At 32.0% G+C, this 13,965-nt stretch overlaps 1 protein-coding gene across 2 annotated transcripts in view; it reads left to right on the top strand.

The window, feature by feature from the left end:
* Positions 1-13,965, top strand: part of Cap-H2 (Chromosome associated protein H2) — a 189,119-nt gene that overhangs the window by 40,893 nt on the left and 134,261 nt on the right. For both annotated transcript variants that reach the window (XM_085822004.1, XM_085822003.1), the window contains exon 4: positions 6,057-6,112. In XM_085822004.1, the coding sequence (XP_085678130.1) occupies positions 6,057-6,112 (56 nt within the window). The remainder of the gene's footprint in view (positions 1-6,056; positions 6,113-13,965) is intronic.

The following is a 13,965-nucleotide window of genomic DNA, read 5'->3' as shown; positions in this document are numbered from 1 at the left end:
GGTGAGCAGGAGCATTGTCATGCAACAGCACCCATATCTGCTCGGCCCAAATTTTTGGTCTCTTCTTCCAGATTGACTCATGCAAACGACGCAGGATTTCAATTTGGATTGTACACTGTGCTTAATGCCCTGGATATCGAAGAATTCCTCTAGCATGACCTTTCCTTTAGAGCAATCTTAGTGGAATTTCTGCTTCCGTGGAGATTATGGTGATTTCTACCAATGCCCTCTTGGTTTGGGGGGTAGTACAAAAAACACCATTTCTCGCCTCTAGTAACAGTTATGCCAAGTAGGGAAGAATTTTTGTCAACAGCCGAGATTAAGTTTCCCACCATTTCCATTCAAATTCCCTTTTGGTGTATGTTTAACATGCGGGGAATGATGTGTTGACACACCCTATGCATGTTAACATCCTTTAGTCAGTATCCGCTGACATGTAATCTCTGATATCCCAACTAGTTCTGCTGTTTGGCAAATTGTTTGCTGCCATGTTCTCACGTACTGCTGCAGACACCTTTTTTATGTTTTCATTGGTGTACGAAGTCACAGGACGGCCAAAGCATTCGTTTATCTTCACCACTTTCCTTCCCTTCTCTGAAACGACGATGCGTCTCGGAAGCTTGCATTCTGAATAACATTTCACTTCCATACACATGATTCAAACTTTTCAGAAGTCTTGAAATTCATTCGAAAGTCTCCTTAACACTCTTTCCCAAGTGAACACAAAATTTGATGTTGATTCTCTGCTCAACTGACGCTATTTCTTTCTATTGCTGGTTGTTAAATGCACCTGCCTACAAAAAACACTGTTGTTGTAAGCTTTCGACCACGTAATTTGAGACAAACCACTTTTAGAAAAGGGGGAGAACATAGTAACACAACATTCTCATAGTCACACTACTGCAAAAAATTTTTACGTTATAGACCTAGACCAGGAACTTTTGAATCCTACAATATATTCTGTTGAATATCTGTTTTAATATGAAGAAAGTACATGTTTACATATGACGTCATTGTATGTCTGAAAATTTTTCATAAATGTCTGCACTTTAATTAAATAGTTGCTGTTGGCATTTTTTGTTTCAGGTTAAGGAAATTGGCACAGTACGTGATTGTGACTTAATTCTTTTATTTATATTATTATAGTGTTTAGTATGTTTAACAATTTTGGAGCCTTTACACTCAGTACTTCAATGTATAGAAAGCTCAGAGTAGGGGTATTTTAATTTTAACCACCTTGTTTATTAACTGAGTTGCAACCGGTGGAACTCTACATGAAGCTACGATGCTAATTGCTTCAGACAGAGCCCAACTAACTTTCAAAACATGCCAACCATGCCTCATCAGACCTTTGAGGTTTGTTTTGATCAGCAGGTCTCTTTCTAGGCAAACAGCAATTGTGACAACAGCCAGTCTTTTGTTATGAATTATACTGATTATGATTTTACATCTCATTTTAACCTATGCTGCTTGACATGAAATCTACCTGCTATTGACTAAACCTCTAGACTGATCAAATATGTCACAAAATGAGATAATGGATTTAAAAAAATAGACATAAAACTAACTGTTAGTAAAATGTAAATCGAATATCACGTATCTTCTTTCAGATATGCCCAACTCTTATAAGTGTAAAATAAATATTTAATGCCTGTTTGATAAATTTCATAAAGTACATTTTATTCTCAAACTTATTAATAGTTATGTTTAATAATAATGCATCCTGCTTACAAATCTATTTTATTTTTTGGATGGTATTAGAAAAGTTCAAGCATAAATAATGTTTTTAATTGAATTTATTCAGTTCTCATTTGCTCATAGGCCCTTAATTTTTTTCATTCATGATTATTAAAAGTATTTAATTTCCATGTCCAGAAATGTGTACGAACCCTGTAGGAGAGACAATAAAGAAGGGATATAAATTTACATACACATAATAATAGGGCAAATGCAAATTTAAATAGTGTAAATAGCATGCAAAATTATGAAATTATTTTAAGAGATACATTTAAATGTGCACTGAATGTCACTCAAAGAACTTTTAATAGGTTTGATGGATTTAAAATGCAGATTTTGCAGTGCAAATCATTTTAAATGTGAAGTCACTTTAGGTGAAAGGACTGCATTCACTTCATATTGTCATAAGGGTAAGGCAATATTACTGGCCTAAGTAAAAAGGAGTATTTTAAATCATTGTATGTTGGACATACTTCAAATCAACTTAAAGTAAAAAGAAAGTCAAAAAAATTTTTTGAAAGCATTTGTAAATGCAATTAATTCATCGTATGCTTTGGTTAGCTCGGAAGCTAAAATTTCAAATACAGTTACGAATGGAGTGTATCATTTCAAAATACATGATTTTTTTATCACAAATCAGATACAATGACTGCTGGATATGGTCGCTTGCCATGTTATATGCAATTATATTTTTATTATGTTGACACTGCTGTTAAATTATTGATTATGTGGACACTTTAATCAAACATGCAATAACAATATATTCTGTGAAATATCTCTTGAATTGGAAGGCACTGATACTTTCATTTGATCATTCATTTCAATGAAAGATCATTGTCAGAGAGTGTAAAATCAGAATAAAGAAATTTGTATGCTCATTAAAGTAAATTGTGATTTAGATCTATGCCTGTACAATGATGCAGTTCAAATTGATATAGCAGTAATATTTAGTACAGTTGATGATGAGCCAACTTTTTGCACGAAATATGATTTCATTTTCAAAAGTTAATGGTACCATTAAAAATATCTCTGTGTGGATTCATTAAACCTTTTAGCATATGCAATGGTGATACTGGATGGCATATCAGTATTTCTCATAATGTATGAACTACATCTGATTCAAGAGCGAAATAAATTAACCCTGCTTCAGTATGCAACCTATCGACTTGCAATTAGAGAAGCTTTTAGCATGTTGCACAATTCATAAGAATTATTTCTGCAATGGTTAGTTGATATGTATGTGAGAATAGAGGGCACAAGGTTACATTTCATTTGATAAAATGAGACAAGTTCTAGATCTGAAGTTTACAATTTGATAGATTATTTAGAATCAAACCCCAATGACAGTAATGTTGGCCGTAGAGTAATTTTACCATCAACTTTCAATGGATCTCCAAGAAATACATATCAGAATAATATAGATGCATTGTCAATTGTACAATGTTTCGGAAAACATCCTTTGTGTTTATTACAATGACTTGCAATCCAAGTTTTCCCGAAATAGTTATCAATATTGGTGTAGGTGAGTCAGTTAATTTTCGACCTTATATTGTTGTGCATGCATTCGAGCCCAAACTGAAAGCATTAATTAAGGCCCTTGCACTAAAAAATATCTTCGGTAAAGTTGAAGTACTCATTTATGCAAGTGAGTTTCAAAAGAGAGGATTGCCTCATGCTCACATTTTACTGTCTTTAAATGAGCAAGATAAAATTGTTAATGCTACCAATATTGATAAAGTTTTATATGCTGAGATTCCTAACATTCAGACATATCTTTCATTACATAAATATGTTCTAAAACACATGATGCGTGGTCCATGTGGTGTACGTAATCTAAATTCAGTATGTATGTATGAGAGATGGAAAATGCAAAAAAGATTATCCAAAGTGATTAAATGAATTTAATGTGAACTATCAAATGGATATTCATTATATAAAAGGCATGGTAATGGTGTTCATGCTGAAGTTCATGGTAGGTTATGTTGTGCCATACAGTCCATATTTACTTGCCAAATTTAACTGCCATATAAATATTGAAGTATGCACTACATTTAAAAGTGTTAAATATATTTATAAATTCGTGTATAAAAGCTATGACAGTACATCTATTGAATTAGGTTCAGGAACAAATGAACAGGGCCAAGAAATACAAATTGATGAAGTTCAAAATTTTTTAATTAGTCCTTATGTCGGATCAACTGAAGCTGTATGGTGCGTTTATGAATCCCCAATGCATTTTTCAGTCACATATTATCATCAGACTTGGTGTTCATTTACCACATAGACAGAATGTTTACTTTCATGAAGGGCAAGAACATCAAGCGATTGAAAATGCAATACAAACAAAATTATTAGCATTTTTAAAATTAATTCCATAATGTGCATCAACACGTGAATATAAATGTATTGAAATTTTTCTGCTTTCTTGTATGGGAAGATTCCCGGAAAAAAATGGAAGAAGAGTAGGTGTGGAGTTGATAAAATCATTGCACGCATGTATGTAATATGGCCAAAAGACATCGAACTTTTCCATTTGCAATTTCTTTTATTACATTAAATGCATCTGTGGTTCAGAATCATTTGAGGATGTTAGAACATATGGAATTTAACACACTTCTTTTGTTGAAGTGTGGCATACCTGTGGCATTGCTTCAAATGATAATGAATAGTGCAAATGATTAAATGAAGCAAAAGAATTACATTCACCGAAATGAATGCAAAATTTATTTGTTAACATTTGTGCATTAAATGCGCAAGCTAATACATTCACATTGTGAATGATAAATGTAAACTATTTGGAGGGAAAACAATACATCTGTGCTATGATTTTCAGCAAATCTTACTAGTTATCCTATATGAATCACATGCAACTTTTATTGAAAATTGTGTCGCTAGCTCACATAATTTTTTTTTATTTTCATAAAGCTACGCTTACTCAAAATATGAGAGCCTTACCAAATGAAATAGAGTGTGTCGAAATCTTGAGGGGAAAAAAAAGCAAGCTAATGATGAAGTCCCACAGTTTTCTCAGTTTGATGAAAATATTATTGAAATACCTCAGCAATTAATAGGAAATGAAAATAATATTGTTAATGAGGTGTATAGAAATATTTCTGAAAACGTACTATCAAATAACATATTAAAGCCAATTATTTTAGCACCTAAAATGATGATTGCATTGTTATTAATGTTGATATACCTGGTGAAAAGAGAACATATCATAGCTATGGTAAAATAATTTGTGATGAAGACAGTGAAATCAAAAAACTAACCAGTAGAGTGTTTGAATTCTCTGACTATTAGTGGTTTGCCACCACATAAGTTAGTATTGAAGTTAATTGCATCGTTTTACTGATCAAAAACTTAAATGTAAAGAAAGCATTAGTCAATAGAACAAGAATACTCATCAAGTTTATGCATTGTAATGCTACTGATAGTGAAATTTTAACTGGAACTGAACACAATAAGAGAATTTTGATTCCACGTATAACTTTAACATATTTCGGTATTATTTTACCATTTAACTTTTAAAGAACTCAATTTCCAATTATACCTGCATTTGCAATGACAAAAAAAAAAAAAAATCTCAAGGACAAACATGTGAAAAAAATTGAAATTTTTATTAATGCAACCAGTTTTGTTGTAAGGTACAGCAAGTAGAGTTTGATCATTCAGTGGTTTGAGATTTTAGTATTTCCTAATCTAATGGTCAGGGGCATTTAGCAAATGATGAAAGTTTTTAGAAAGAGCATCATCTAGAAAGAAGTTTTGAATCATGAAATTCATTCTGAAACTATTTTAAGTTAAATGGAGAACATTTAGTTTTTTAACCGCCCAGGTTTCCTCCCCCCCCCCCAATAAAAATATTTAAAAAAAAAAAAAAACAAGCACATATTCTTAACTTCATTTTTTATGGGGGGTAACAAAATGTCAAAAAATGCTTTATTGTTTTTTAAATATGGCTTAGCCAAGCTGTACCTCATTTTTCCTATCATTCGTATTTTTCAGACAGCTTGAAAATTAATGCATAATGAAGTATCTGTACATGCTTCCAGCTGGCATAATATAACAAAATTTTAAAAAATTGTATGCAACAAATATAGAGGTATATTCTTCGACAAAAGAACCTCAATAATGTTCAAACTTTAAAAAAATTAAATGAATTACAGTTGAATTTCAACCACTAAGTGGCCACTAGTGCATATTGAATGATTCAACTAATTTTGTATTTTTGTTAAAGTATTTTTATACAAAATTGTATACAAAACTTGCAGTTTTAAAACTACATAAAATTTTCAGATCTGTTTCTTTATTTTTAGGTGGAGTACATATACAACTTGGCAAATCAGTTGCATCAGAAATTAGCAAAGCAACAGTAAGTATTCAATAATAAATGTATGAAAGTGTGAAGCTGTAAAGCAATATTTAATTTTTTGGTCACATACCATAACTTAAATTCATATTTAATGGTATTAGTGAGTTACATGTTATTTTCATTTTCTTCTGTATTATATTTGGCCATTTTCAAGTCACTTAAAATTATGAATAGGAAGTATTGTACAGCAGTGTTCCTGTAATTTTTTACTACTAGAATGTTTGTGAAATTTTTGTTTGTTACTTGTACGTATATATTTAAATTAATTCTGTTGTAGTAACATTTACTATTTTCAGAAATGCTTATATTTAAAAACTATTTATTAGTCATAAAAATTAATACATTTATATACATGTCGACATAACAAAATTATTTACTGATATATATAGCTTAACTCTAATAGTTCTAAGGTTCAGATTTATAAATAATAATAGTAATAATAAATGCTATGTTTATATAAATATGTATTAAATCTTTTCTCTCCTATCTTTAAAATTTAACTATTCAGCACATAATCCATCAGGAATAATTCAGCACGAATCCAAATTTATATTGTTACCACTCCGTAAATATGATTTTAGTCACACAAGCATGTCTAAGTGATCTTCTAAACAATTTCTTTGTTAATTTTTTGTTGAATTTATTAAATTAAAGTCTTGTTCTCTAGATGTCTCTAGATGCCAAATATGTACTATCAATATAAATTAAATTTGAAAATTCAGAAAATTATCCATTACCACACCAAAAAAAAATTATTATAAATATACACTAAACATTTTCATGCACAGCAAATTTAAAGTCATTGTATTGTTGAAGGACAGCTGTTGTATCAGTTAACATGTTACTGTATTTTATGTATAATTTTTCAACTAGTTCTGCGCCATAATTGAAACTGCATGTGCGTAATATTATTAAAACAAACATTGCCCATTCCTGTGCTTCAGTTTCAGTAAATCTTTTTTTCTGAATGAGAGCAAAATAAATTTTTAAAAGGTAGCATATAATAAGTATCAATTTAAGGTATTTTTTGCACCGACTGTGCAGAGAACAACTTTCAACTCATTACTCCAAGTGATGGTACTGTGGTTAAGATTGTTACATGTGGTATGGGTGTGTAATGGATTAAATGCGCATAGAACCCACGATGATAGCTTGTTAAATTTATTTTCCCAAAGAAAACACTTGACAGTTTTGGAATTTTCCACAAAATTTTCTCCTACAGCTCTTCTCAGTATGACAGAACACAATCAGTAGTTACCACTTCAAACTAAGAATGTGAATACCATACATTGCCAAGCACATCTGAACAGCGAATCTTGCACGGAGATTTCTCAATGCTTCGAAGTTAGCTCTGAACTAAAAACTGAGGACTGATGCTCTCTCTGGTCATATACAATCTTCCACCGGAGCACTGATAAATTTCTTATACCCTCTTTCTTAAAATTGTTGGAAGGCATATATATACAACTGTTAGAAGATTACAGTTATGTGTGGGAATCAGACCAATTACAGTTAAACGGGTCGAAAAAGGTTGTCTCCAGATGTTTGCTATGTTTGTGATTTCTTGCCAGATTTGGGGACAAAAATTAGTTTGCAGCTTGGCACCATTTCGCCAAACTGATGAGATAGCCATATACCTCAGTGTTAAATGGACTTGCCCCTGTATTCTTATTTTTCTGGCAAAACTTCACTCTGTTCAGGCCTTTCATGGTACATTATACATACAACATTAATTTTTACATATAATTTCACTTAAATTATTTACATATATACAAAATTGTAACATTGCCCCCTCCCTTTCCTAAGAACTACACGTAATGGAGAGTACAAATCCTGGGCAGGAAGTCATACTTGAAACTAAAGAAAATTTATGCAATATTAAAATAATAATTTCAACAAATAACATAGAACAAATCAAGTACTAAATCAGTAAATTTTAATGCATGAATTTACAAATTTATATACTTATAGGGTTATGGTCTTAGTATACTATTTACATTGCTGCGTACTATTGCCATAGTAAGGAGCTAGCCTATCATAATGACTTTAGTCTTAGAATTTGATGACTTGCAGATCCGAACTACAATGCTGTTTAAGACTTGTGTAAGTACCATCCTAGGGTGACTAGTTTAGGATAAAATCCTTTCCATTGAAATGGAATCCATAACACACCTTGTCACCTACATTGAATCAATGTCCTATGGGTCTTCATCATCTCCATCCCCAAGTTAACTCTCTCTCATAGAGAATTGTGTTTCACTTCAAATCATCCCTGGATATCTTGAGATCCCACCAAAATTGTTCTTGTCATTTGTGCAGAATTCTGAAAAACTGATGCCTCTTTATTTAATAAATAATTAGTATTTGTTCCCTTCATTTTTGTCCTCCATAAAAAGGCTTTCATCGATTTTTAGTTTTACCAGAAGCTGTCTAGAACACAGTGTGTGCAAACTACCTAGCATTCTATTACTGTTTTGTCAGTCATATTCAGTTGACCATATCAGCTGACACACTTTTTTTTATGATAGTATCCTGTAATTTTGCGAATAATTAGCTGTTTGCTGTTCTATAGAAGGTAGATCTCAAGTTTAAATCTCCCCCAGAAAATGCAAGGGAAAAATACAGCATTGTATTAAAATAATTTAATCCGATATAATTTATTATTTTCATAGAATCAAAATGTGGCTTATCAAGAATGAATCCGGATTATAACAAATGAAAGCACAGATGTTATGAGTATGGTGTTATGTCATGCGTACCCGTAACTTTTGCTGAATTGCACTACTTGGTTAGCATTACGGAGTCAATGGGATAATAAATACCTATTTGATTAATGCATCATAGTTTTTAATTATTGCTTTCAGTGCTAAATGTCTGGTGACCACCTGATTTTAGTGATTTAAAGGTTAACATCTTAATAGTTAATTCATAATTATTCATTGATGGTTAGTAGCTTCATTTTCTGAAACTGTAGTAATATTTTGAAATTTGTGTGTCTAGAAGATCTCTTGCAGATCTAGAAAATGTGCTGTATATCATTCTCGTTTAAGTTTTGATATCTTTCATTATTTAAACTTCTCTTGAAGCATTGAAATTATCTCATGATGTGCAGCAGAATGTTGTTGAACCAAATACAGTATACTTTCTTTTAGTTTTACTTTTACTCCATTTACCTTTAAGCATAACTTTTCATCACAGGATTTTACGTGAATTGTTAAAAAAAAAAATAGTTTTATGTTGGTAATTCTGTTAATATCTAAATATTAAGTATAATACTGAACGTTTGGGGATAGAAGTGTCAATACTTTGGCAATTAAAGTATAAAAATTCGATGCCTTGAGTTCTTTTGCCATGTTGTTTTTTAACAAAGAATTATTAATTTCTAAAAACATAATTCTTACTTTGCCCTCTTTTTTTTTTTTTTTTTTTTTTTTTTTAATTTTTATTTTAACATTATCTTGAACAAAATGCAACAAAATGTTAGTTTTTAATTGCTAATAATGCATTAGTATTTTATATTTTCACTTCTTTGTGAATAGATTTTTTTTTTACTTTCAACGCTCATCGAGGTCTCATTTAATAAAATGCAAGTAACAGTTACATTAGTAAATGCAAGTAACTGCATTTTTTGTGTATTTCCCATAATGGAATTCATACTTTTTTTTTAATTGTTGTTTTCTTTGTTTCAAATATTTCAATAAGCCATTCGGTTTTAAATCACTTGCTGCTTTTCTTTGTACATAGTTTTCTATGGTTTATATATAAGTATATGAACATACTGTACAGTGCATAAATGCATATATTGTTAGCTACACTCGCAAAGAATGTATTATTATGTGCTAATCGCTGTTTAACAACATGCACTTCATTTGCTACATTAAGAGACAATGCAAGTGCATCGGCAATATTTCTAAAGTTGTATGGCAAAACACAAGCCTACATATTAAATACCATATAACAAACATACTTGGTATGGTTTATTTTAAAAGTAATGTAAAACATAATTGTTATTAGCACTTTGAATCTGGTTAATAGTATGGTTGTGTATTCTTTCGTTAATTGTCTTTGTGTATGAAATTTCTGAAAGGCGAGCGATCTCACACACGCACAGCTTAGAGGGTACTCTGATGTACTGAACAGAGTTTGAGGTGCGAAATTGTTGAACTTAAATTCTGGATTTTAGATATTTATTTTTATTCTAGTAAGATGACATGTAGAAGTCATAAAATTAAAAATATGGAATGGTTATTTGTTTAATAATGAAACAATTATGAATTTAAGAGAATGAAAATAAACTCAAACATTTATTTTGTTGTATTAAACATTTCTTTCATCACAAGTTATTTAAGCAGTTTTGTTGTATGTATCAGTACGTTCACTTTAATTTGATAGAGAGAAAGATATAATTTCTTGTTCATTTACCAAGTTCCATTCTCAAAGTCCTGTAATTGGCATGTCAAGAGTTCTCATTAAACAGTCAACTGAAAACTTTTGCTTCTCAACCACCTCTTTACTGTCCAAAATCCAGAATGATCTTAAATGCAAACTTCTGAATCAATACCGAAGGAAGGGACAGTTCTTGAGAACAGAAAAAATTCAATTGACTGTTTAGTGAGTATTCTGTATGCAAGAATTACAAAACTTGAACTATGGAATTTTATAACTGAACAAGAAAGTATGTCTGTCTATAGAATTAAAAACAAAGTGATGTTGGGGGGGTGGGGGAATGAAGCAAATTTAATAACTTACATTGAAATAAATGTTTAATAAAGCAAACAAATAAATAGTAAGCACCCATTTGTTTGGGGAAATTTTAATTTTCTTAAGTACATAAATGATTTGTTATTTCATTTTTATAATTTCTGCCTGTCGTACTAGATTTAAATAGCTGATCTAAATGATCTAAGTGCAAAATTCAGAATTTCCAAAGTCCCGATGAGTCCAGATGTCGGACTTTGTATTGTTTACAGTCCTGGGTGATATTTTTGGATTTAAAATCATAGTACAGATTTTATTGTCTGTTGATTGATCACTGTGGCATTTTCATTGCAGTGAAGACTTCATTAATATCATCTTCAGTTTGTATTTCTGTACAGCTCTTCTAGTTGAACAATTTGCATTTTTTTTCCTGTTGAAGACATTTGCTCCCCTCTTTTTTTTTTTTTTTTTTTTTTTTTTTTTTTTTTGACCTGTTTCCAGACTCAGAAATCACCATTTTGATATAATCTCTCGCTTTCTCTCTCTTTTTGTAATGATTTGCGTTTGTAAGGAAATACAAGTGGCTATTGTACTTCTTCAGGAAAGAGGTATGCTGTATAAAGAAAGACTATACCGGGTGCGTCATAAATTCGTGCAGAGTTAAAAAATTCGCAATAAAAGAAGGAATGCACAGAAAAATTTTCTGTTTGCGTCAATATGGTCAGAAAGACATTGCATTTTTTTCCATGTAAAATAATAATAATAATAATAATAATAATTCCAAAAGTAACTGACAGAGGGCGCTCACACATCATACTGAGATGTTTTATGCAAATCAGGCTATCAATAAAACACTTGGCTGGAAACATTGATCATTCAAAGCCGGCAGCATGCTTTCTTTACCAGATCGGGCATTGGTGGTTAAATTATTCTACAAGAATGGTGAATCCACAACTGTTACATTGCGAATGCTTTGCACGGAGAAAGAACTGAAGGTTAAAAAGCCCTATTTCATTGACTGGTATAATGAATTTAGTACGACATTTTGAGGAAATGCGTAGTTTGAAGGATCGTCAACGAAGTGGCAGATCACCCTTGAGAGTGGACACTGTCCATGTGGTACAAAGTGTCATGAAAGATATGGCAGCGGAGACATCAATGGGGAGTAGCAGTGCTCGTGAAGCTGAGAGAACGGAGCGTCTTTTATTCTGGGTCCTTTCTTTTTTGAAGAACTCTGTCCTGTATCCAGTGACCTGTACAGTCACTGCAGCATGGTATTTTACGCTTTTGCTTGACCACATTGTGCCTGCATTGCAGGAAAGACGTGCGTTGCCTGTTGTCACCTTTATGCGGGATGGTACTCCGCCCCACATTGCACACGACGTCAAGACGTTCCTGTTGGCATCTTTCACTGAAGACCGAGTGACAAGTCGCGGTTGTAAGATTCAGTGGCCTTCAAAGATCACCAGACTTGACCGCGGCAGATTTTTGGTTGTGGGGATACTTAAAGTCTCGTGTGTACCGTGGGATCCCCAACCACACTGTTGGAACTGAAAAATGCCATTCGACTGACCATTGCTGCCATCGATGTTACACTCCGCTGTAATGAGCGTAGTGACGCACCTCACTTGCCTATTACCTTGCGGTGGTGGTAATGTTGAACATCTCTTACTATAAAATAAATGCATAGTGTCATGTTATTGTGATCTGTTTGTCTGTTTTTGTTTGCGTGATTTGAATAAAACGTCTCAGTATGATGTGTGAGCACCCTCTGTTGGTTACTTTTGGAAAGTGGGTTTTTCTTTTTCTTTCTTTTTTTTCTTTTTTTCTTTTCTTTTCTTTTTTTTTTTTAAACATTAAAAAAAAAAAAAAAAATCCTATGTCTTTCTGACCATATTGGTGCAAACAGAAAAATTTTCCATGCATTCCTTCTTTTATTACGAATTTTTTAAATTGGCACGAATTTATGACACACTTGGTATTTAAATAATCATCTGATGAAATAAAAATGTGATCGAAGCTAAAATGGTGGTATTATCTGCCATTTCAACTTACAGCACATTTTGCTGTGAATTCATTGATTGACATTCATTGATTGAGTGCATTGTTATTACAAAGGCTTCAGTTGTATCATCTTTACTTAGAATTTCTTCACAAATATCATTAGTTAAAAAGTTTTGCTTTTTACTGGTGATTGAAATTAATAACTGGCTATAAACTGTGGCCAACATTTTGAAAAATATGTACAGACACGTCATCTCATGACCTTTCAGTGCTGAATACAACAAATTTTATATTAAAATATTTCAAGAATTTTTGGATGGTCTTATAGCTTCCATCGGTTTTAACTTTGTATAATTGCTTTATAACTGCATTTCAGTGCACGCTAAATTCCGGTATGCTGTTGGCTGAATGATGGATGTACTGTTTCAAAGAAACAGTAAAAGGAATCTTTATTTTACTTTTTCTTTAGCTAAAAATTTAGTTTTGATAAGACAAATAAATATTATAAGCAAATTGAGGGATTAGCCATGGGAAGCCCCCTCAGTCCCATCCTGGCTGATATCTACATGAATTATTATGAATCAAAATTGTTTGAAACTTTAAACTTCCCGGTATGGTTTTGCTGCGTAGACGATACTTTTACCCTGTTTGAAGGTAATAAAGGTGATATTTATATAAGGTTCTTTCAACAATGAATTCTATTAATCCTGATATTCAGTTCACTTTTGAACTTGAGACTTGCAATTCTCTTCCGTATCTCGACATTCTGGTCAAGCGTAACACATCCAACTTCAGTACTACAGTTTACCGTAAACCTTCATCAGTTTGCCTTCCACTACACTTCAAATCATGTCATCCGATTAAACAAAAGTTAGCTTCATTTTATTATGTTTTCCGTGCTCTTCAAGTTTGCTCCTCCAAACTATCCCTTGATGAAGAACTAAATTATTTAAAAGCAATAGCTATTGACAGGGGCTTTTCACCCAACAATATTAATCAAGCAGTTAAAAAATTCTCATCTCAACACACTAAAAGGCACGCTCTTGTTTTAGGAGATTATAAAAATTCTGTTGTCGTTCCCTTCTTTCCATCAATTAGCTATAAAGTTGCACATATTTTGCAGAAATTTAACTTTCGGGTCGTTTACTCTC

This window comes from Stegodyphus dumicola, chromosome 8 (genome assembly GCF_044657685.1).
Source record: "Stegodyphus dumicola isolate Sdum_Otavi_A_Nest chromosome 8, ASM4465768v1".
Classification (NCBI taxonomy): domain Eukaryota; kingdom Metazoa; phylum Arthropoda; class Arachnida; order Araneae; family Eresidae; genus Stegodyphus; species Stegodyphus dumicola.
This window is presented reverse-complemented; position numbering and strand designations above follow the sequence as displayed.